Source organism: Quercus robur, chromosome 8, assembly GCF_932294415.1.
Source record: "Quercus robur chromosome 8, dhQueRobu3.1, whole genome shotgun sequence".
Lineage (NCBI taxonomy): Eukaryota > Viridiplantae > Streptophyta > Magnoliopsida > Fagales > Fagaceae > Quercus > Quercus robur.
Genome location: NC_065541.1, coordinates 41,258,077 through 41,283,000, shown reverse-complemented (window position 1 = coordinate 41,283,000; position 24,924 = coordinate 41,258,077). Strand labels below are relative to the sequence as shown.

Genomic DNA, 24,924 nt, shown 5'->3' with positions numbered 1-24,924 from the left:
AACACAAACCCATTTGAAAATTCACATCAACATCACCAAATCACATCTAAATCCTCCAAAATTCCACATCCAAAACAAATAAAATAAGCCTAAACAACTATAACTACAACCATTCATTACATAGTTACATAATTACCAAACACAAAACTCATTATCAAATTCACCATTAAAACACAACTACATTCACCAAAACTCTAATCTTAACACACCCCAAAAAATAAACACTTTCTTAAAAGGGAAAGAAGATGAATTATTGGATACATTAAAAAAGTGAAACAAAGAATGAAACGAACCAGATCAACGAGAGCAGCAGCCTTTTCAAAATTCGAGCCGTAAGCAATGGCCTCAGAACGATTATGGTGCTCTCTCTTGCGACCAGCCGCAGTAGCTCTACTGCTTTCTCCGCTTAGCAGGGGCTTCTCCATCTATAAGAGACAAATGAAAACTGAAACCAAAATGATAATTGGTTTCAATTCAAAACAACAAAAGCAGAGAAACCGAGACAGAGAGAGAGAGAGAGGTGGTGAAGATAATAAAGACTTTGATCGGAGACGTAGAAGTGAGACTGTTATGAAATGAATCTTCGTTACTATTAATAAAATATCTCAAATGTGACTTTCAACTTTGGCTTCAGTGTCGGGTTTCGATGAGTCATGTTCCCATGAGGTACCCCTCATGCCTCCTTCCATGCACTCTTTCTTGCTCTCTTTGAGTAGCAATGTTTATGGAGCTCAAATTGTGATATGAAGCCACGGTTTTACTCCAAAGTGTGTGTACAGTTATGTGTAACAATCAAATATGCACTAATATTTAGCCTCTCCTGAATTACATATTTTTAATATCAGAAAGAAATGAAATTAGTTAAAAAAGTTTTTTTGTGGATGATATCTGTTTAGTATCGCTTAGTTTTCGGTAGCTTATTTGTTAAAAGTGAAACAAAAAATTTTAAGTTAACCTATTTTTTAAAAAGTTAGTTTTTTTGCTTTTTTTAGAAGAAATGTGAGATAAAAAGCAAAACTTCGGGAGGTAGAAGCTATAAGAGCTTAGGTATCTTTTTAACAAATCCATTATTAGATTACATTATTTTTATTTTTGTTGCCTTACACTAAATTTAATTAACATAAAATCCTAAATATAATTTGACAAACTATTTATTTTTAATCATGTGTCATGAATGGTCATCTTTTTTATACAAGATAGAAATTATACTTTAATCTAATCTAAGTTTATACGCGTATGAACCTTCTTCTTAGAAACTTGAATCTCGACCCTTGTCTTTTACATCTTACAAGAACTTTGTATTTGTGGAATGATCATTATGCGCGTAGTGTTCATGAATGGTCATTTGACCACCAAAGAAATTTCTCCAAGCATACTTGTGTAACACTACTATGTTAAAAATAATAACAATAATAATAATATGATGCAAGCATTCAAGATAGTGCATGCTATGATTAGTTTCCTATCAATGAAAGCAAGTAAGTAATAAACCATTTCGTGAAAAAAGAAAAGCAATAATTAACCCAATGGATTCCTAACATTGAGGCGATCTTATTGGAGCTATCATAAAATTGACCTCATACTATCATTCTCTCTTTTGTTTTGAGAACCCTAATATCATTCTTTTAAAATACGAGAGTGTAGTTTTTTGCTTTTTTTTTTTTTTTTTTTTGGGATGGGACATGTGGCAGCTTTTTGCTTTTTGGCAAGGAGTGCGGAAGAAGATTGTGGATGTAGATAGCGATAGAACTTGGATCAATTTATACGTAGTTGTCCCAGCCGACCTGGAAATTGGAATGTAAGTCGGCCGAAAGGGATGGATTGGGACTGTGCGCCCTCACCTGCTTTTCATGACCTCCCCCTTTCTTTTTATTTTATATATCAGTTTTGATTGATTCCTGTCAAAAACAGTCTATTCTAACTTCTAATTTTATAATTTTAATGCTTAAGATTATTCTTTCTTATTCTTTGTCCAAAACACTTCTCTTTTCTTTTAGTAATTTAATTCATAGATAACAAACACAATTAGAATTTACCAAGTGTTATTGGGATTACAGCCTCTTGCTACTTGTTTAACAAAAAAAAAAAAAAAAAACATTTTCAGTTTTAAATTTTAATATTAATATATAAGAAAGCTCGTTTTAAGAAAATTAGGGATATCCTATCCCATTCATAGCATCACTCTTAAAAATGGATAATCTCATAAATCACTATAATGGATTAAAAAAATAATAACTCCAAACTTGTTTAAAACTAAAATTTTTCTTACTATTATTATTATTATTATTATTATTATTATTATTGTGGGGCACAATAGTTTGTGGGCTCGGCCCGCTCGGTCATGAGGAGTCCACAGGTCCCAAACTGAAGGAGGCCAGGGCCCAGGCTCAAAAATAGTAAGCCCGAAGTGGCCCGAAGATACAGCCGAGGACAGCTTAGTCCTCGGCAGACCCAAAGTCCCATTGATGAAAGTGGCATACAAGCAAGCTTAAAAGATCAGAAAATATCTCGGGGAAATAGTCCTTAATACCCTTCATTGATATGACATTGCACCTGACAGAACCAGATTCTTAGGCTTTATTGACCATCTCCAAACCATTTCGGGATTAGACTGACGGGACAAATATCTGTCCTGAAAAAGTCGACCCTACACGTGGACGAAGGATAACGAACGTAGGCTAGTATAAAAGAAAACGTAAGGTAACAAAGAAAAGGACCCCATCTCACTTCCTGGGAAAAACTCCAGGGAGGAGAATGCCCGGATAATATATGTACAACACCACGAAAAACCCATCGCCGGGTAACCGGAGAAAAGCATTAAGTGCTCCTCGGACTTTATCCGAGGAGTCCAATCCATCAAGTTATAAAGTTGTGGGGCTTGGAAATCCAGGCTAAAGCCTTTCCTTATCTAAGCTCCTTAAAATCCAGTTTGAACCAACGTCCCGTGACCAAACGCTAGCCTTTCAAGCCCACTCTCTACAAATTTTATTGTGAGGGATCCTTCACGTGCGAGCCCAACGTCATTGTTGGGCCGTTTGAGATTCGTGTCCCTACAATTGGCGCCGTCTGTGGGAAGGCTTGCGCGTTGGCACGGGTGGCGCATGAGTCAGCTCTCTAGCAAGCAGAGATTCACGAGTTTTTTCCCATCTCCGGCGACATGCAGGCGTTGCTCCGCCATAAGCTTCTGCTAAGGGCTACGCCTTGCACTGCTAACGGCGCGGGCAGCTCTAGGGGCTTCCGGCCTCAAGCCAACTCTCCCCTCCCTGGCCTAGGGGCTAACCTTCGAAAAATAAATAAGTATAGAGAAAAGACTACTTAAAAAGAGATCTTACAAGTTTTGGACAGAACCAAGGCCTTGTATGGTCCTCGGACCCAAGCCTATGGGGAAACCAAGTACAAAAAAGAGATCTTACAAGTTTTGGATAGAACCAAGGCCTTGTATGGTCCTCGGACCCAAGCCTATGGGGAAACCAAGTACAAAAAAGAGATCTTACAAGTTTTGGACAGAACCCAGGCCTTGCATGGTCCTCGGACCCAAGCCTGTGGGGAAACCAAGTACAAAAAAGAAATCTTACAAGTTTTGGACAGAACCCAGGCCTTGCATGGTCCTCGGACCCAAGCCTGTAGGGAAACCAAGTACAAAAAAGAAATCTTACAAGTTTTGGATAGAACACAGGCCTTGCATGGTCCTCCGACCCAAGCCTGTGGGGAAACCAAGTACAAAAAAGAAATCTTACAAGTTTTGGACAGAACCCAGGCCTTGCATGGTCCTCGGACCCAAGCCTGTGGGGAAACCAAGTACAAAAAAGGAAATCTTACAAGTTTTGGACAGAACCAAGGCCTTGCATGAGGCCTTGCATGGTCCTCGGACCCAAGCCTGTGGGGAAACCAAGTACACAAAATAAAAACCATAAGTTTTGGACGGAACCTAGGCCTTGTATGGTCCTCGGACTCAAGCCTATGGGGAAACCAAGTACACAAAAGCACCATCGGAGTCCCCTACTTCCCAGTCGATTGCTCGGATGGATTATTTAGAGATTATCAGCCTTGGACGATATTCACGCGCTTGTCACAGAATATTCAACTGTTATCCCGGTTAGTTTCCTAAGTTTGATTTACTATGAATTATCGATATAATGCCTGCTAGTATTGATAAATTGGAGTTAATTAGATTATGTTTTAAGCTATTTTGCTCTAAATATTCTTGAAGAAACACACACATAGGGCACACCCATTCACAAAGTAGTGTTGTCAAAGGAACAGTATCCAAAACAAGTAAAGAAATTTCCATTTTTATTGAAACAAAGAAATAGTACAGCGTACAATGAAAAGCTGGAATCAGTTTGTGTCAAAGCTCACTACGTAACTGAATAGGAAGATACAAGAAAAAGTATATAAAACAAAGCCGAGGAGGTGGCACAGAAAATAGGTTGGCTACTGCTTCAAGACCTCCTTCTGCCTCAGTGCTTCTACATGACCAAAACTCGGGCAGCAAAAGAACCCAGCCTGGGGCCCGCAACCTCGAAGCTCTAGAGTGCAGAGAGAACCCAACTTGAGCCTGACACCGTTGAAGGAAAGATGCAGGGAGTGGGAAGTTGAGGGGCTTTCTCTAAATATTCGCCTGCCACAAAGCAGAGGCGCTGATGGCGGAAAATCTTTCTTCTGACATACCAAAATTCTGGCATGAGCAGAACCTGCTGCGGATTTTGACTAAAAGAGGGAGAAACACCCTTCCCCCTCGGTCGAAATGGAGTATTCTCCTGAACTTATGCTTCCTGTGCCCATACCTTACCATTTTGAGTCTCATAAGGACACGGTGCTTCTGCGACGGAGAGAGTTCTTTCTTCCCGAGCCTCGCCTTAAACATGCTATGCTAAGGGAGGATAGCACCAGATATGGGATTTATGATGTGGGAGAAAACTAAAGGATTGGTGCGTATATAAAGCAACTCTCTCTCCCTCCTATTTATTTGAAAAGACAAGGTGGTGGCAGTCAACTCACGCGGCGTCCAAAGGAACGCTACAGACAAAATGGTTCTGGCTCGACTTCCAATGTCAACTGCAACCACAAGATTAAAGAAGTCTCGTAAAGGCGCACCTCGATCATTGGGACGTCAAAGAGTACTGCGTGGCCAGGGGTTGTAGAAATATCTCTTAATTCGTGAGGTAATTGAATTCGCGGCCCAGGCCCGCTTTGCATGAGGGCCCAGGTACTGTGGCCCACGCCGAGCAATAGCCGCTGCCGAGGACAACCCCTGCTCGGCGCCTTGGGAAATGCCTGATGAAAGGGAGAATTTGAACTCAAAGAGTTTTGGACAGAACCTAGGACTTGCATGGTCCTCGGACCCAAGCCTATGAGGAAACCAAGTACAAAAAAAAAAAATATCTTACAAGTTTTGGACAGAACCTAGGACTTGCGTGGTCCTCGAACTCAAGCCTATGGGGAAACCAAGTTCCTAAAAGAAAAAGCATAAGTCCTAAACAAAACCCAGGCTGTGCGAAGTCCTCGGACCCAAGCCTATGAGGAAACCAAGTACTCGGACAGGAAAGTCCTCGGCTCGAGTACTGCAAAATGTTAAAGCCAGTATGTTAAGATGGCAAAATGACCCCCTAATTCAATAGCCTAAGGAAACTGTTCGTTTAGCGGATGACATGTCCTCGGATAGTTATTCCTTACACCGTATCGAATACTCAGTCCTCATCTTGGATAATATTGAGGTAAGTGTCATCCCTCCCTGGTCGGCATTGTTATGTTAAGTAATTCTGTTTAAGTTATGGTGGAATCTTTTTATTAGCAAATATTTTGGCCTAAGTTGTCGTTGATTCAAATGCTATACTATTGTGCCGAGCAGTGTTTGCAAAGTTATTAAAACATATAAACAGAACATGCGAAGTAGAATAACAATAACTTTTATTAATATGAGAGATTATTACAACGTACAAAGAAGGGCTTAAACAAGCCTATACAAAAAATGAATTGCTAAAAGCAACAATAGCATCCGCAATACAGATCACTAAACGGCCAGGTGTCTTTTAAACTCGCCTTCAACGTCTCTCTAATCTCTGCCTCAATACTGCTCATATCAGGAGAAGAACCTTCTTTAGAAAAAGATGAAGGAGAAGGAGAAGGAAGAAGAATTGGAACACATGGAAGCACTTCAGCAAGCTCTTGTCAGCAAGGAGCGCAAAGGAAAAAGAAGATGGAGGACATAAGCAGAAGATGGAGGAGATGAATGAAGAAGATGGAGGACATGAGTAAGAAGGAGGAAAAGAAGAGAGAAGAGATGAAAAGAAAAAGAAAGGAGCAAAAGAGAGAGAAGGGGAATCAAAGGATGGCGCCAGTGAACAAAGAGAGGAAGAAGCAAGGGCATTTAGTCCCTGCCTCAATCCTAACTCTTAGCACATTGAAGCCATATTAGGTATGCTTATGAGAGAGCGGGTGGAGATGATAATGGAGGTTTTCAACTCAGTCACACCGAAAGTGGGATGTGACGAGTCCCTGCTTCGGATTTTGGCTAAAAGAATGGGGAGGCAAATCTTAAGTCTCCGCCATCCTTACCCCGACCGAGCCATCTCAAGTTTTGTTCGGACATGGCGTTTCTGGGAGAGGAAGGGTTTATTCATGGCTGACTACTATGGTGGATGTATTATTGGATAAGGGATAACCAGATGAAAGAAGTGAACTCTGAGAAGGGCCTGAGGGATTCAGATATGAGAAAATCGCCTTTTGTCTTCTCTCTTTATATAGGGAACGAAGAAAATGGTATATACCACGTTCAGATCCCCAGGGAAATCTATAAATAAGAACACGTCGTTTCATTCTTCCACGCCATCAGCAACCGTTAGATCTGGGAGGTCTCGTAAATGGGAAAGTATTAAAGGCACGCTTCAGATAACCAAACGGCATAATAGCAACGTGCGCAAATTGAGGGAAACGTCTTGTAGACCGGCGCATTCCTCGGGGAGTTGAAGAGTCGCCAACGTTGATCAAGGGCTGAATTGAATGAACCGCAATAAAGGCTTGATATTACCAAAACCCACCTTTCCAACCAGGACGTTGGACAGCAGGGTTTTGAGGGGCTAATGTGGGGCACAATAGTTTGTGGGCTCGGCCCGCTCGGTCATGAGGAGTCCACAGGCCCCAAACTGAAGGAGGCCAAGGCCCAGGCTCAAAAATAGTAAGCCCGAAGTGGCCCGAAGATACAGCCGAGGACAGCTTAGTCCTCGGCAAACCCAAAGTCCCATTGATGAAAGTGGCATACAAGCAAGCTTAAAAGATCAGAAAATATCTCGGGGAAATAGTCCTTAATACCCTTCATTGATATGACATTGCACCTGACAGAACCAGATTCTTAGGCTTTATTGACCATCTCCAAACCATTTCGGGATTAGACTGACGGGACAAATATCTGTCCTGAAAAAGTCGACCCTACACGTGGACGAAGGATAACGAACGTAGGCTAGTATAAAAGAAAACGTAAGGTAACAAAGAAAAGGACCCCATCTCACTTCCTGGGAAAAACTCCAGGGAGGAGAATGTCCGGATAATATATGTACAACACCACGAAAAACCCATCGCCGGGTAACCGGAGAAAAGCATTAAGTGCTCCTCGGGCTTTATCCGAGGAGTCCAATCCATCAAGTTATAAAGTTGTGGGGCTTGGAAATCCAGGCTGAAACCTTTCCTTATCTAAGCTCCTTAAAATCCAGTTTGAACCAACGCCCCGTGAACAAACGCTAGCCTTTCAAGCCCACTCTCTACAAATTTTATTGTGAGGGATCCTTCACGCGCGAGCCCAACGTCATTGTTGGGCCATTTGAGAATCGTGTCCCTACAATTATTATTATAGCTACAAGTGAGGAAGGAAATTTTGAGTCAAATATCTCGGTTGGAAACACTAGAAAGTGTTGAAATAGAAAACTCTTTAACTTTTTCCTGTTAAATTTGTATAGTAATAAAAAAAATTATCATATCCTTTTTATTAGTAACCCTCGAATTAAATTTTGATGCCCACAAATATTGTTAGATTGTTCTAAATTGATATAAAGATGGCCCCTTCCCTTTCATATGGCACATCAATGTTCCCTTCTATGGGTGAGTTTGGTTCAGTTTTTTGTAAAAGTGCATAATGAAAAAGTGGAGTTTTCAAAAAGTGCATAATTGAAAAAGTGCATTTTCAAAAAGCTGAGTGTTTGGTAAAAACTGTTAAAAAGTGCTTTTTGAAAAAACTGAGTGTTTGGCTAGCACTTATAAAAATGGCAGTTTGAGGGATAATTTACCAAAAAGGACAATGTATATATAAGAGCATCTCCAGCAGGTTAGACAAATTTTTGTGATGTTTGGACAATCAACAGTGACATTTATCTTTTGCCTATTCAATTTTTTAATTTTTATTTTGTAATCAAATTTATTCTTTTTTAATATTTATTTTTTCTTTTTCTATTCATTCTCAATAATTATATTTTTCAACAAAAAATGTTACATCCACAATATTTTTTGCAATACTTTCACAAGAATCATAACAAAATCTTATATGAAAAGTTGTTACTAGTTCTAATTTGAACCCATTACTGAAATTATATTTTTACTCATTAATATTAGCTAATTACTTAAAATTTATTGTGAAAATATTGTGGTAATATTTTTAAATTGTGATTTCTAATTCTTTGTCCTTTTTTTTTCCTCCATACATTTCCTTTTCCTTTTTTTTTTTTTTTTCTCTTGTATTTTGTCCACCACACACGTATACATTATTTTGTCCACATCCTCTCCTTTTTCTTTTTCTTTACTTCCACAGCTCCACTTTCCAGGAGCTCCTCATTCTTTCATTCTTTCCTCTTTTATTTTTCCTTTACTTCCACTTGATGATTCCAGAAGCTCTCCAACTCTCTCAATTTCATCTCTTTTTTTTTTTTTTGTCCACTTGATTCCAGAAACTCTCCACAAACCACTACTGACGCTATACACTTCCGCTTCTTGACTTATATGAAGCAAATTGCTCGCGGGCCTGAACTGAACATTGAGAAGCCTCACGACCTTGAAGTCATTGGATACGGAATCGAATCCGAACCCAACATTGTGGGTTCGGTCTTTCTTCGTCTTCCTCTTCTTCTTCTTTCTTTCTGTCTTTCTACGTGTTTATAGTTGTTTGGCCGTGGGTTTGTGCTATTTGATTTCTGTAGTTTTGGATTGTGGTTTGTGTTTTGGGTAATGATTTTTCTGTATGTTCTTTGGGTTGATTTCTCATGGGTATGGGTTGGTTATAATTTCTCTGTTCTTTGGGTTGATTTCTCACAGAGAGGGCAGAGCAGAGAGAAGAGATGGGAGGCGTGAGGTTAGGCGTTGAGAGAACTGATTAATTTCATGGGTCTTTCCGTAATTCCATCATCAGCAACGGTAACCCATCAAACGTGCAGTGCGCGTTTTCATTTATGGACCCTCAGAGGTCCATAAATTTTCCGCGTTTAGTCCGCGTTTTTGGCTTATGCCCAAAACGCAACTTTTATCAAAAAGTTGCGTTTTGGGCTTAACCAAACGCAATTTTAGGCCTAGCTTTTTTCAAAAAACCCTTTTTGGGCTCAAAATGTGGAAACAAACAGACACTATTTAAGGTGAGTTTGGTTCAACTTTTTGTAAAAGTGCATAATGAAATAGTGGAGTTTTCAAAAAGTGCATAATGAAAATGTACATTTTCAGAAAGCTGAGTGTTTGGCTAGCACTTATAAAAGTGGCAGTTCGAGGGATAAATTACCAAAAATGACAATGTATATATAAGAGCATCTCCAGCAGGTTAGGCAAATTTTTGTACTGTTTGGACAATCAACAGTGACATTTAACTTTTGCTTACCCACTTTTTTAATCAAAATTATTCTTTTTTAATATTTATTTTTTCTTTTTCTATTCATTCTCAACAATTATATTTGTCAACAAAAAGTGTTACATCTACAATATTTTTTGCAATACTTTCACAAGTCATAACAAAATCTTATATGGAAAGTTGTTACTAGTTCTAATTTGAACCTACCACTGAAATTATATTTTTACTCACCAATATTAGCTAATTACTTAAAAGTTATTGTGAAAATATTATGAAAATATTGTGGTAGTATTTTTATATAGTGATTTCTAATTCTTTGCCTTTCTTTCATCCATACTTTTCCTCATTTTTTTTTTCCTCTTGCATTTTGTCCAACACACACGTATACCCATAGGATTCCATCATCTCTTTTTTTCCTTTACATTCCACTTGATTCTAGAGCCTTCCTTTCTCCTTATTTCTCCAGCTCTCTCATTCTCTGCTCTCTTTTTTTTTTTTTCTTTTTCTACTTGATTCCATAAATTCTCTAGCTCTCTATGATACTTGATTCCATAATCTTGCTTGCCTTTTTGGTGTCATTATCTTCAAACACACACAGACACGCATGGAGAAAAAGGAGAAATAATCTTTGCTCCACCACACCGCCACTGCTGCTCCTCCTCACTATGGAGTGCATGCAACCAGGGGTCATATCGGCTTCTATTTTTTTTCCTTGTTCTTGATTAGTTGTTGTTTCTGATTTTAGATTTGTCAAATCGGCTTCTTTTTTTTTTTTTCTTGATCATTTATTGTTGTTCTAATTTTTTTTTTTTTTTTTTTTCTGTTCTTGATCTGCTGTTGTTGTTGTTGTTTTGATTTAAGATTTGTTGTTTAAATTATATCAGTTTTATGAGAGCAAGAATTTTTTTGCTTTTATTGTTGTAATTTGATTAATTTTAAGATTATGTTTTTGGGTTTGTATTTTGATTATACTTGAGATGAGAGGCGTGAGAGTGAGCTTCAGGGCAAAAGGAGAGCAAAGAGATGAGATGAGAGGCGTGAGAGTGCTCCAGGCGTGAGAACTGATGACTTTTTATCAAGGTATTTTCGTAATTGACTATCTAGCCCAACGAATAGTTAAAATTTCCATGCGTGTTTTGGTTTATGAACCTCCTATGGTCCATAACATTTGCGCGTTCTTAGCGTGTTTTTTGCCTTGGCTAAAAATGCAACTTTTTCCAAAAAGTTACGCACATTTGTCTCCAGCTTTTATAAAAATGTGCGTTTCAACTAGTTTCAACTTTTAGGAGTTGAAACAAACGCACACTTAAACTTTTAAAGCACCAAGGCCCGTTTGTATATATTTGAGTTTGACAGTACAACCGACGCTCGACCACGTACATTACGCTCCCAAAAACGAAAAGTCAAAAAAGCATTAATTATTTTCTTTCTTCTTAATCATATCTACTAGACTCTAGTACTACAAAGTACAAACAAGAACAAAGAATTTTCGGAAAAAAGAGTTGAAATAGCTTACCTTCACTGTCTCAAACCAATGGCTTCTTGCCCACAGTCTCTCCCACAGTAACAAATCAAACCCGCTTCCATTGACATGGATCCCATTAAATTAAATAAATCATTTTCTCAACTTTCATTGGGATAGTCTTGTTTCTGATCTTCTTATGTTCTTATTACATGTACAAAAAGAAAAGAAAAAAAAAAGGTAGTAAATGACAACTGTGTCACTTTTGGTAATGTTTCAACGATTCCTATTCAAAAGGAAAAAAAAAAATGTTCCATTGATTCAGTTGAGAAACGTTCCTTGCATATTCGAGTACAGGACCATGCAAGCCTACAAATACCCAGGAATTAAAAAGGTGCTCAAAAGTCAAAACTTGGGACATCTTAGCACCAAAAGAAGGAACGAAAAATTCATTTCACCCAAACGGCTTCCCAATCTTAAGAACATCCCGCCTCCAAAGTTCTCGCTTTAAATAATATTAGCTCAAAAGCCATATTTCATTCTATCTTACCTAAGCCGAGGTTGGAAGGGCATTCGAGGATTTGAGAAAAGGCAAATGACAGGTAACGTGCATGGAAGTTGAAACTGAGGTCTAATAGGATCCGGCCCAGAAAGAAAATGGATCAGAGCCCTATTTATTACTTGTATCTTTGAAGAACTAAGAAAATAATCCAAACCATAAAATAGAAAACAACGCTGCAAAAGAGTCTCCACAATGTTTTTCTTTTCTTTTCTTTTCCTCTGCTTTCGCCATCCACTTCAACATAGTAAAATGGCAAATATAGAATGGTAAGGCGTGACTTCTTGTAGCTAGGACAAGAAAGTATGTCTTAAGCTTGAATAAATTAAATACCACCTCAATTTCTGATAAAAGAATAATAAATACTCTAAAAATCTGAGCAAAACCACACTATTCTCTGTACTCTGTATAAACACTATGCCAAGAGCTGTACCTTTAGAAATATGGGGGAAGTGGGAAGTTGAGCACATATAAATAAGAGCCCCCCGACCAAATATCAAATATGAGAAATTTTAACTAATTACATTACTAAAGGTAAAATGAAGCCTGCAATAAAGCATCACATGGTATTGTCCTTTACCTCCTGACTGAGATTGAAATGAAATAAAATGGAAGTCCACTCTGACGTGCACATAAGAACCTCCACAAAGCAAAAACAAATCAATCTTCTCCAATTCTATTGTTTCTCTACACCTCGTGCTAAAATCAAACCTGCAAAACAAGATGCAACTCTCTTGAGTAACAGCTGGAAGTTCCGTAGGATATATATTAGATAATAGTTAACTTAACCCAGTCATCTCTTCAAAATAAATAAACCCAATTAAATAAATAAAAAGGTTTAAACATACGCACATCATCATTAACCAAGACTTCAAAATGGCCAAGTTTACGTGAAATTATTCAGTGCATCTGGAGACTGGTGTATTGCACCCTCCTCTTACATAAGGACACTCCCACCTATGGATCCCACACAGGGGACCTACCCCTGTGTGACAAGGAGACAGTATATACTGGGTTTATGGAATAATTTTATAAGTTTTACTGTGGAGTCAAGTATCTAATCGAGTGTCACATGGAACAGAATTCATAGCAAATCAAACTATTCTGGAGCTTTTGAGTGAAAAAATAAGGTCAATTTTGGAAGGCCACAAGGAAAGCAGACAATAACAGAGAGCAAAGGGGCAAGCACACACACACATAAAAAAATAAATAAATAAAATCAAGGCAAAACTAGTACATGCAATGCTAGAGAAAGTGTCAACAAATAAACACCAATAGCAACAAGACAAACTAAATGCTCATCATACACCCCCCTCTCCCTCTCAAAGAAGTAAACAACATCCATTGTTCTTGACATTAAACCAAACATTGTTTTGATTCAATTAGACAGCCACCTTTTAAATAAGCCATTTGCCCATTGTCTGATAACATGCTAGAAATACAACAAAATTCATATCAGTCAGACCAGATAGCAATCATGGAAAAGAACCTTCATGTCAGACACAGTAAGCTAAGCAGTGTGTACTGATCAAATTTTAAGAAAAAGGAAGGTTGAGTACTTTAACACAAAACAAAGTTCTGTCAACAAATTTACTCTACTCAATACTCCCATATTTTTTGTGCATCCATGAAGAAGAATAAATCCATACTATACAGAAAAATACATAGCTTATGCCAAGAATAAAAATGATTCTACCAAAGGAAGGAAAAGGAATAGGGTTAGAAATTGGAATCAGGAAATTACCTCAAATTATAAGTCATTGGATTTTTTTCCTGCAACAAGCTGGTTAATGCGGAGGCCCCTACTAAATGCTTCATTGAAAAGGATCCTTGTCTGCATTGACTGAAACCCAGGCAACCATGACAGTAATGCCACAGGAGCCATGACAATTACTCCGAACACTATATCATATAGTCGAGCCACAGAAACAACGCTTTCCCAAACAAGAGTAGGCAGAAAGGGCCGGAGTACTTGGGCAATCAATATCAGGCCCCACCCAGTGGGGATGAATGCTAACATGCTAGTGAAAATATCAATAAATGTGAAAGCCGTAAATTGCAGCAGAGCAATTGTCACAAGTATTGCAAGTATAATCACAAGGAATTGGACTAGACGATAGTATATGTGCTCTTTTGCCGCATATTTATCCCGAGCAAATGCTATTACCGCATAAATCGCAAAAGCCACAAATACATAGATCCAAGACAACAAGTAAACAGCAATGCTGGTACTTCCAGCTGCAATATCTAGTTGATATACTACCCCATACTGGAAGAAGAAGAATCGGAGGTCTAAGATTATTTCCATTATTTTACCCCAAATGCCAGTGTTCCTGAGATGATCTTGCTCCTCATACCACCATCTTTCCCAACTCTGTTCAGCTTTTGCAAAAACACTGCCACGGAACCAAATCCAGTTCATAAAGTCATCAAAGTCATAAACTGTCTTCAACCAATCAAATCCAGAAGGATTGAACACAAAGGGGGCCATAATCCATGACACAACCAGGAACCAACTAGTGATGGTCAAGGCTATGTAAACAAATGTGTTGCCAGCTATAGGACTGTGTGATGCATAAACTACAAGTATTAACCCAAGTTCAATTGCCTTCACAAAATGGCTACGAGCATAGAGTCTATAATTCTCGGCAAAACCCTTGTGTTCCACAACAAAACCACGCCCGGTAGCCCGATATTTTGCACCACCATGAAGAATAGTACGGCCAAAGTAGTGGGCACGAGTTCCCATTGAGAACGTGTAGAATACGGATGAAAGCTGGAGCTGCATTGTCAGAAAATCCCAGATAGCTTGAAGGAACCCATGCTCAAGAGAGTTTTCCACTATCATCGGAAGGGCAGTGAACAGACCAAGCTGGATGATGAACTGCTGATTCAAGATTGCACCAAGTGCTGCATTGTTATTAGTACTAGCCTCAGAAGAAGCCTCAACACCACTAAGAGCAAGATAGAGTCGGCCCCACAGAAATGCATATACAGTCAGAATCACCACCATTGTGTTGAAAAAGAATCCCACAGTAGTGTAAAAGAATGACAGCATTCGGAAGAAGTCCAACCTATGACCCAACCTGTAGATATCTCTGCTAAGAACTTGCTCACCATTTCCACTAGCCACCTTGGCCTCAAACATGGATACTTGATTCAACCCAACATCCCTTCCCTTGCCGACCTGGATGTATTCATGGTGAGTGACATTCCCTCCACGCAATGTGCAGTTAAAGCCAGCAAAAATGTCCTCACTGATATTAATCACTCTGGAAGCTTTACTGATCCCACCACGAGTCATGACCCAAAACCTGTCAAACACATCTGGATGGCCATAATGCATTCGAACTTTTAAAGGGTTCGCCAAAACACGCTGCCCCAAGGTGACAAAACTCGTTTCCTGAGCCGACATAAACCAAGCAAGTGATGAAACAGAACCTGTAAAAATGTGTTCCCTAACTCCCAAGATAGTAGGCTTCCGGATACCATAATAATGCCTGAATTCTTCCAACAGATTGCGCATTTTGAGTGCCTCTTCAAAATAGTTTTCTTGGTTCATATCAATAGTCTGGACAGCATCACCACGAGTGAAAATGATGGCATGATTTTGATTCTCTGGTTTTCCCTCACCAAGCTTCAAGGGACCAGGTAACTTTACCCTGTAGATCTCCACTTCCCTCTCCAATTGGTGATCATACTTCACAAGAACAGAATAAAACTCCTTCTCATCCCTCCCAGTGGAAACTTCATCAACGTAGGCAACTCGAAGGGCTTCATTGTTTTTCATTAGATACAAGATTTCCTCGGCATGTGGATCTTTCTTTGCCTTCTGAGTTCCATATATCTGGCAGGCAACCACATATGTAAATTTCATCAATGCAGTACCATACTCGTGGCCTTTGAGTAACAAGTCCATTGAACTGCTTGCTCTGCTTAATCTCCTAGAAGATGGTGACCTTTCCGAGGAGTAACCATCAAAACCGCTGTCTCGCCTCATCGAACCAAGTTCTTGTGATCCTTCCCGAATGTCCATCTCCGATGCAGAATCCAGAAATGCCAGCATCTTAAGAGCCCGATAGTAATACATCATTCCCCTAACAGTTCGGGAGAGTGTCTGACCCCTGTATGATGCCCAAAGCCTGAGATCTCTCAGCTTAGTATTCCATATCTCGGTATCCCTCACCATCCCTTCTCGGCGCATTCTCTCCATGAAATTTTTCCACTCATCGGCATAAATTGTCTGCAAATAGTACAGGATCGAAATACCATCTTCATTCTCAGATTTGAGTTGTTCTTTGCTATAGATTACTTCTTCACTGTAATAAGGGGTCAGAACACTGAAGGCCATCATTTTCTCAACCTGAGGGGCATGAGGCATGTTCATGAAAAGTGAATTACTGAAGAAGGCAATTCGGCGTCTTGCCTCAAGATTTACTGGGATATCGTGCATTGAGTCCCGAGAGGTAAGAATTGTGTGCAACCGCCGAACCTGCCTATAGAATGTCTCATTATCTGAATTAGGCAATTCAACAGCATTCTCAAAAAGCAGCCCCTGTGTGGAAGCTGGACTACGAGGAGCCAGACCATCCTCCCTCAGCTGGTCAATGCTCCTCTTGTCTTTGAAAAGGTCCCGTTTAGCAATCTCATAAATGGCTTGCAGAGTGTTCACTACCTGGGTAGGATCTTTCTTTGGCTTGTTCAATAGCTGAACAAGTTTGATTAACTGGGTATGAAGCTGAGGCAGAACAGTCATGTTAAATGTTTTAGTGAACCTCTCAATCTCAATGGAGTGATCAATCTCTTGAAAAAATACGGTCATAATGGAATGCTCTTCTGTGTTGCGTTTGATAATCTCAAGCAGCAAGTGTTTGATACAATCATAAGCTTCAATCACAGCGCAACGCCTGTACTCATTCTTGCATATCTTATACCAGAGCCACTTGTCAGGAGCATCTACCAACTCTTTGGCCTGACTGAGCGCAAGCAGAAGCTCATTACAGAGGAGGAAACAAGGCCATCGAATGACCCTGACATTCCAAGAATTCTGGGGCAGCTCCAACAGCTCCTGCTCACGGTCAGAGATGATGTCTTCTTCCCTGAAAATCGAAATTATCTCATTCCATATCAAAGCAAACCTCTTCGCCTCAACCTGACTAGATTCAAGCTTCCTATAGGGCCGACCAAGCCCATATCTCAGCTTCAATCGATAAAAGGCATCCTTAAACCTGTTCCTCATCCCCCTTGCATTTAACAGCTGCTCCTCCGGCATGAGATTAAACTGAATAGCACTTGCAAAGAATTGGAACCTCAACCTCAACTGTTCAATATTTCGAATCTCACCCAAGTGCTGAAACAATCCCACACCCGCCCCAACAAAAGACGAGTAGATTGAATACCAAATCTGAATATCCATGAGGTAAATCAGAATAACAGGAATCCACAGTAAGCCCACTGCCAATCTGTTGCTATTGTTAAAAAGCTGATACCAATGATACTGCACATCCTTCAAATCCAACAATGCTTTCGTTGGGGCAATCATCGGTTTAACCTGCAAGAAGTAACTGAACAAAAATTTGGTAGCAAGCACCACAATCCAAAACAAACTGTACTTGATATTATCCACAAGACCTTCCCTCAACCCACGACCCACAAAGGTCCTCCCTTGAAACCACCAAGTCAACATATAAAAGATCTTCAAATTCGTCTCCTCGAGGAAATTCCTGATCCATGGAATCACAAAGAGCGCCACGGCCAGAAGCTCCGGCAAAATGAAAACCAATGCCACCTCAAGAAAAGTAACCAACCTCCTATTAGCCTCTGCAGACCACCTCCTATCGCGATTCCTCTGCGTCCATATCCGCCCATAAAACACACCAAAAACCAAGATCCACATGGCTGCAACCACACTCTTCATCACCATCCTCACGCCAAGCCCCATCGTCTCCCTCGAAACCAAACTGTATTGCATCCCTGCATCCAGCAGAGACTGCAAAAACCTCATCCCACTCCAAGTGAAAAACACTGTCAAAACTTTCGCTTGGACATCCCTAGACTGCAGAGCTTCCCATGGATATCTCCTCTCTTCCCACGCCACAATAATCGCCGCCTGTAAAAACAACACAAGCATCACCCAAAGCCTGTCAAAGCTCCTAAACAAGTTCCAAAACGATCTCTGCTCCACAAAACCAGTCTTCCCTACATGTTTTCTTCTCGCGCCACCCTCACCCGTCACAAAGAAATTACTTCCTAAATCAATCGGCCATCTGAGCTTCTGAAAACACCGTTTACTCCAAAAGTACTCGTTAATGTCGTCGTAATTGCGCCACACACTGTGCGGCGCAGTGCCATTCTTACTACTCTCCACCTCAGCCCTAATCGTCTCGTAAATCGGCTTCACAACGCAGTTCAAAAACGCGTTTTCGCCGGAGACCGAGGGCTGCACAGGTTGGCCGGTGTTCTCATCTATGTAATCCTCTAAGATCTTGTTCAACTCCATGGCCATGTTATGAAATATAAAGCAAATGCACTCAGGAACAAAGCGGAGGTTAGCAGACTCACCCCAAATCAGAAGGAAGAGCGACACGTAGAGCAGCTCCCGGCGGTGATCGGCGGCGGCCTCGCGGCGATCGGAGATCCAGATATTGGATTTCTTGCCGAGATAGGAGCACCAGTTGGTGTAGTTCTTGAGGAGCTTCCTCCGAAACTTGCGCAAAACGGCGGCGTCCAGGGCGTCGATGTTGTCCGGCGGAGGAGAGAGGCGCATCTGAGCGTTGGCGAGGTGGAGAACGAGGTGCTCGCGCTGGTTGCGAACGTTGTCGTTCTGGAAGCCGAAGAAGAGGGCGAGCCAGTCCAGGAGGTCCATGTGCGGAGCCCATTGGTTGTGCGGCGGCTTCCTGAGGTCGCCGACGGCTCGGAGCGCGGTGGTAATGGCTCGGACCTCCGGGAATCTGAGCGACGGGTGCTCCGCGAGGAGGTTGTGGATGGGGATTATGTTGTATGGATCGGATTCTAATGGCGGTGGGGCTGGACTGGGCCGGGTTTGTCTCGGGTTCGGGCTCGGAGGTGGACGTTGGCGGTGGTAGCTCATAGTGTTCGGGTTTAGTGAAAATCGAGGTTGGTTTTTAGTTTGGAGAAGAGAGAGATAGAGATGGGCAGAACGTGCCCAGCGAATCAAAAACAGAAAGGGGGGAAATGCAAAAGGCAAATAGAAAAAAGAGGAATGGGCGCGTTTACGCGTTGGGGGGTTTTTGTTTTTGGTTTTTTTAACTTGTTTTCTTTTATTTATGTATTTTTAGACACGAAACAAAATCTTACAAGTAACAACGTGCGCAAGCAGTTTTGTGGCGTGTTCTGTTATTAAAAAATAATAATAATAATAATGTGTGGTTTTTTTTTTTTTTTTTTTAACAAAGAAGAAGAGTTTTGAGTCTTGAAAATAAATTAATTTACTAAAATATTACAAAATTTTGTTATACTCCTTGAACTTTTTATTATTATAAAATTTCTGGTTTTTTTTTTTTTTGTTTTTGTTGAAAGTTAGATTTGTATGATCTCCAATCTCCGGCCGGAATTTCAGGTCTGTATAATTTTTTTGGTATTATTTTTTTTTCCTGAATGTCTGCTCACTTAGCCGTTAAGATTGAAGAAGACAGTTACGATTGGATTGGCAAGTGGCAGCAAATGTACGGCAGTATGTGAAACGGTGTAAGAGGATTTGTCCCATGTGATGTAATTGTCAGGTTGTTTCACCCCGTTTTTGTCAAAAGCTTCTTTTTTTTTTTTTTAATGAATATAGGTGTCATAGACTCGTTTATATCTTTGAATATCTAATTAATATGAGTAAATATCAAGCTAAGGGAATGACTTTAAAATACGCGTATATCTTCAATATCTAATTAATATGAGTATATATCAAGCTAAAAGAGCAGGACCTTAAAATATGGATAAAATATCCTTTTCACCAAGAAATAGAAGGATGAATACAGAAGAGGACAAGAAGGTTGCCTTAATTGATTGGGAATGGAAGCCAATAGCCTAGTAGCCAAGTGGCATCCGGGTTCTTTTGTAATCTCTTGCTCGAGGTTTTATCCCTCGCACTTACCAAGTAAAAAAAAAATTAAAAATTAAAATTGATTGGGAATGGAAGTCATATTTATTTACATAAATGATTTTTTTTTTCAAAGGTTTTGAATTTTCGACTTCTTCAAAGGTAGGTGATCAAAATATTCATCCCCATGAATGTCAAATATTATCATTATTATGAATCTGAATGTCAAATGTCAAATGTTAAGGTTGACAACCAAAAATAATAATAAATGTTAAGGTTGAGATGTGTAGATGGTAAAGATTAGGGTTGTAAATAAACCAAGTTATTCATAAACAACTCAAAACTCGATTTGATAAAAAGCTCGTTCATGTTTGTTTCTTTATAAATAAGCCAAGCTTGAATCTTAGTTTTAAGCTTACTTAATAAACAAGTCGAACCCAAGAAAAAAAAAAATTATTTATGAACAAGTTTGTAAACTATAAGACTAGATACAAAATAAGTCGAATATAGACTCAATTATAGGCTTAATATGCGTTTGATAAATAAATTCATTACTTATGTCTTAATAATAAAGTGGCCCACATGGGATTGTTACCCTTTACCTTAATTTTTCACTTCCTTCTAAACTAACCAAGCACCACTTTAGATTTTAGTTACATTTTTTTTATTTATTAGTGGGTCACATATGATCCTTTCCCATCCATCATCTAATGTAAAATTATAAAACATGTTAGTCATTTCCCATTCACAACAATTACAAACAAGTTTTTTTCTAGTTCTTCACCATCTAATGTGGATGTAAAAACTATATTTTAAACAAGTGATGAAGCTATAGACAAGGGATGATGAATGGATGAATTTAATTATGTAAAGTTGCAATTTGAACAATGGCTAATCATAGGTGAAACTAGAAGCATGATAGAATGAACATTTGATATTGTAATTTTTTTGGATCTAAAGCTCAAAAGTTTGACCGGAGCTCAAAAATGAGCTTTATATTAAGCTCAAGCTTGGCATGACTAATTAATAAAATAAAATAAAAACTCAAGCTTTTTTGATTTCCCACGAACTCAAGTTCAAACATTATTTTAGGCTTGTTTCAAGAGCCAAACTTGAGCCAAGCTTAAGCTTTTAATCTTTATTGACAAGCCAAGTTTAAACACGCACTACTTGACATAACCTGACTCATTTACAACCATAACAAAATAAAGTGTGAAACTTGCTATCTCATAATGTGAGCGTTTGTTTTGGGCTGAAAGTAGCTGAAACCAGGCTGCGTTTTTATGTTTTTTTTTTTTTTTTTCCTGCACGTGAACAGTAAAATCACTGTGCATAAGACAAAAATACCGTTCACGCACTATTTATGTACTATTCATGGGTCCCACGATACTATTCACACATTTAAAAATTATTTTGTTACAGTGTTTTCAGTTTTCAGTTTCAGCAACAATAGGTTCAATCCAAACGGACCCAATAAATAATTCTTGTTAATGGGCTATGATTTTAAGGACGCACATGAAGAGGTCAGGTATCGGAACTGAAATCTATCCAAATTCGGATTCGGAACCCACCAAAAGTAAAGGTGAGTTGAAAATAGATAACATTTTTTTTTGTTGGGGGCATCACTTATAAAGAGGAGTGTCTATCAAATGATGGCAATAGCTGCGAGTTTTGCGACTTGCGTGTTCTTTTACTGTTTTACATACAAGCATCAGTTAGGTAATGACTGTATTTAAAAATAAAAATACACTAGCCTTTATTTTGTGCTATCCGTTGAACTGAACCCAAATGCACTTGACAGCTTCGTCTTTGGAGCAAAAGTTAAGCTCACCTTTAGGCTTTAAGTAAAGCGGTAATGTGTAATTGTTGCAATTTTTCCTTCTTAGGGTAAAATGGATTTTCTCTCCCCTAAATTTTGAGGTAGTTATTTTTATATTCTTGAACTTTTATTTTAACCAAGTTTGTTCTTGAACTTCATATACGTATCAAATAGCTCCTTCCATCATTCTGCCACCCAAGAAGCTAATGTCCAAGTCACGTGGAACATAAAATTGGCAAAAATAATGTTGGACTAACTAGATAGAAACAAGGGAAAAAGGGATTGTGAGATAGAAATCTAAATTTTATGGTAGGAGAGGGAGAATCGAAACTATACACACTCTCTCTCAATTGAACCGCAACATCACTGGAGTAACAGTCACAACACACTCTCTCTCTCTCTCTCCTAATTTGATTTTTTTCTTTTCAGAGCCCAAAAAATTGATAAATGTTGTGTTATTCAAAAAATAATAATTTGACACATACATATGCCTATTTGCCTCTTCAATGTCCCTCCCTCTCCTCCACTATCACCAACTCCAATAACTGCCCCATCATTCACCTCCATAGCTCCCTTCCCCTATGTGTGACAATCAAAAGTCAAAACACCACCGTGAGGGGCAAAGGGGGAAGAATTGTCTAGGTGATTCCTTAGTACTCCATTCGCATATAGCCTCCATAGTTAGCATTTTTGCTAGTCCTTAAAGACTCTACGTGAACCTTGTCCCAAATCGAGGTCGTGACTATGGTGGTGATAATGGAGGTGCCTTAGTCGACAAGATCTATTGCCTCAATTGTACTTGAAGTAGTTATAATTGATTTTTGGTCTGTACAAGTCTCTTGTTTCAATCCAGTAACTCCGAAAATTATTTTGTCAATTTTATGGCCCACATGCATATCACATGATTGGGACATTAGCTTCTTGGATGGCAAAGTGATAGGGAAAATTTTTAGGTATTTTTAGAGTATTAAGAAATAATGCTCTCTTCTCTCACATTCATGGTAGATCTCACCAAAAATTTAATAAGTGGATCTCACTATGAATGTGAGAGGAGAAAGCACCATTCTTTGTATTCCAGGAGTACTTAAAAATTATGAGCTATTTGTGACATGTGGAGTTTAAGGATTATATTTATTAAAACAAAATTTTAGGGGTGTGAGTGCAATTATCCCAAATATTACCCAGTATAAATGCAAATTACCAAATTTTTTTATTTTATTTTTTTGATAAAAATAAAGGACAAAATATAGCTACAAACCTTACTCAATAATTTTTTATTAGAGGTGAATTTTGACAAACCTACTATTGAATTATATCTTCATCTTATATTCTTCATACTTGCAAAAATTTTAAAAAATTAAAGATCCATAGTTATGTTATCAATAAATTGTTTAAATTGCAAATTTTGTAGTCTAAAATTATGCATAAAATATAAACTTATAAATCATATAGTAAATAATATTTTGTTTCTCAAAATATATATATATATAGTAAATAATATTCAATTAACACAAAATTTATCTTATATATTAAAAATGTAAAAGACATATAATACAATAATTAGATTTTCAAAATATATAATCATATTTATTTTATTGAGTAAAAATATAATTTTAGACTATAACTAATTATGTATTATCTAAAAGTAAATCAGTGTCCAACCGCAGACGCAGGCACAACAAAGCTACAGATCCTACTGTAATCATTCCTTGCATGGATTATTGCATTTTTTTTTTTTTTTTTTTTTTTTTTTTTTTTTGGAGAATCCGGACCAGGAGGCCCTCGTTGCATTTGAGATTTAAAGTTCTCGCAAGATAATAAATGCAGTCAAAGTGGAATTCTCTGAATCTTTATTCGCTGAACCCGAATCTAAAACAAACTCTATTTCTACCTTTATTGTCCAACGATTCCTATATATTTGACGGGTTTTAACTTTTAACAATTGGTCGACGTCTTCTCAAAAAAAAAAAAAAAAAAAAACACTTGCTCGGTTGGTCCACATCATGAACATAACCAAAACGTTAGTGTCACGTGATTATCATATTCAAGACAATAATTTGATTGGATTAAAAAGAAAAAAGACTACAATTTGATTGGATTTTGGCAAATGCATTATCCTCTTTTCGAAAAAAAAAAAAAAATCCATTAAATATATATGGATTGGGAACTTGGTGTAAAATTTTATGATATTTTATAATTCAATATTTTTTTTTTTTTGTATATGTATTTTAATGAATTTTATTGGATTACATTTTTCCTTATATCTTCCTTATTTGGAAATTTTAAAAAAAATTAGAAATCAATAATTGTCTCATATTTTATATAATATATATATATATATATATGATTCTATAATTGTGAGAGGAGGATTTTTTTTTTTTTTTTTTTTAAAGAAAGACAATGACATTCATTAATGAAGGTCTGTAAAATCAGCTTGTAAAACAGTAGTGATGTCTGGTGGTACATCTTCCATCTAAACTTAAAATTAAAAAATGGAAATTGCTCGTCTCGCAAGCGAATGAGCTACAGTATTACAATACTTACGAACATAGGAATAATCTAACATTGAAAAATGAGAGGCAAGGTATTGAATATCTTTTGCAATGTGGCAAAAGTTGGATAATGAGTGAGAGTCTTCATTGAGTGCTGTGATGAGGATTTGTGAATCACCTTCCAAGATAAACCTTTCAAAACTTGTTTCCATAGCCAATTCAAGACCTCGTCATGCTGCCAAAGTTTCAACCTTAATGGTTGTAAACGGCAAGGGAATACGTTGGGATAGAGAGTCCATTACTTGACCAAGCTCATTTCTAATTTTCACCCCAATACCAGCACAATTTTCTAATTGAAAAGAGGGGAGATTTAAATCTTAAGGAATATCAAAATGTGTCAACCAATTGAGTTACAAAACTCTGGGCATAATTATCTTGTATTTAAAATATTTAAATTTCAAGTTTTTTGTATTTTAGAATAATGCAAGAAAATAATTAATTAAAAAACAATTATGCGTATTTATGAGTTTTTGGATTTCATAGTATAGTAAATAACCCGTGATTAACACAAAAATTTGACAATCATGTTAATAATATAGAGAACAAGGAATCCAATGGAGAGAGAGAGAGAGAGATGAGTTCAATTTATACTTTATGTGACTATTCGTGATGTTATATCTCTCTATTTTTTTTTTATTGAATCACTATTTTAAAAACCTTGTAGG

The 24,924-nt window shown here is 38.2% G+C and overlaps 2 protein-coding genes and 1 non-coding gene across 11 annotated transcripts in view; all 3 read right to left on the bottom strand.

Moving 5' to 3' along the window:
• The window catches only part of LOC126695538 (two pore calcium channel protein 1A-like), a 189,160-nt gene extending 188,495 nt beyond the window's left edge, over positions 1-665 (bottom strand). For 2 of the 6 annotated variants that reach the window (XR_007646046.1, XM_050392341.1), the window contains exon 1: positions 294-658. Coding sequence is in view for 5 of the 6 variants with exons in the window: in XM_050392341.1 (XP_050248298.1) it covers positions 294-425 (132 nt within the window). In the remaining variant the exon portion in view is untranslated. Of the gene's footprint in view, positions 1-293 lie in introns of all 6 variants that reach the window. The other 4 variants (XM_050392343.1, XM_050392342.1, XM_050392340.1 and 1 more) reach the window with 4 other exon arrangements.
• Positions 1-19,096, bottom strand: part of LOC126695537 (callose synthase 12) — a 62,855-nt gene extending 43,759 nt beyond the window's left edge. The window contains exons 1-2 of one of the 4 annotated variants that reach the window (XR_007646045.1): positions 13,583-19,096; positions 12,272-12,549 (exon numbers count right to left, since the gene is read on the bottom strand). Coding sequence is in view for 2 of the 4 variants with exons in the window: in XM_050392330.1 (XP_050248287.1) it covers positions 13,589-18,928 (5,340 nt within the window). In the remaining 2 variants the exon portion in view is untranslated. Of the gene's footprint in view, positions 1-12,214; positions 12,550-13,582 lie in introns of those variants that run through there. The other 3 variants (XR_007646044.1, XM_050392331.1, XM_050392330.1) reach the window with 3 other exon arrangements.
• On the bottom strand, positions 15,863-15,942 carry LOC126698019 (small nucleolar RNA J33). Its single transcript, XR_007646380.1, has one exon. It is a non-coding gene; the product is annotated as a small nucleolar RNA J33 (small nucleolar RNA).
• Positions 19,097-24,924: the final 5,828 nt, after the last annotated feature.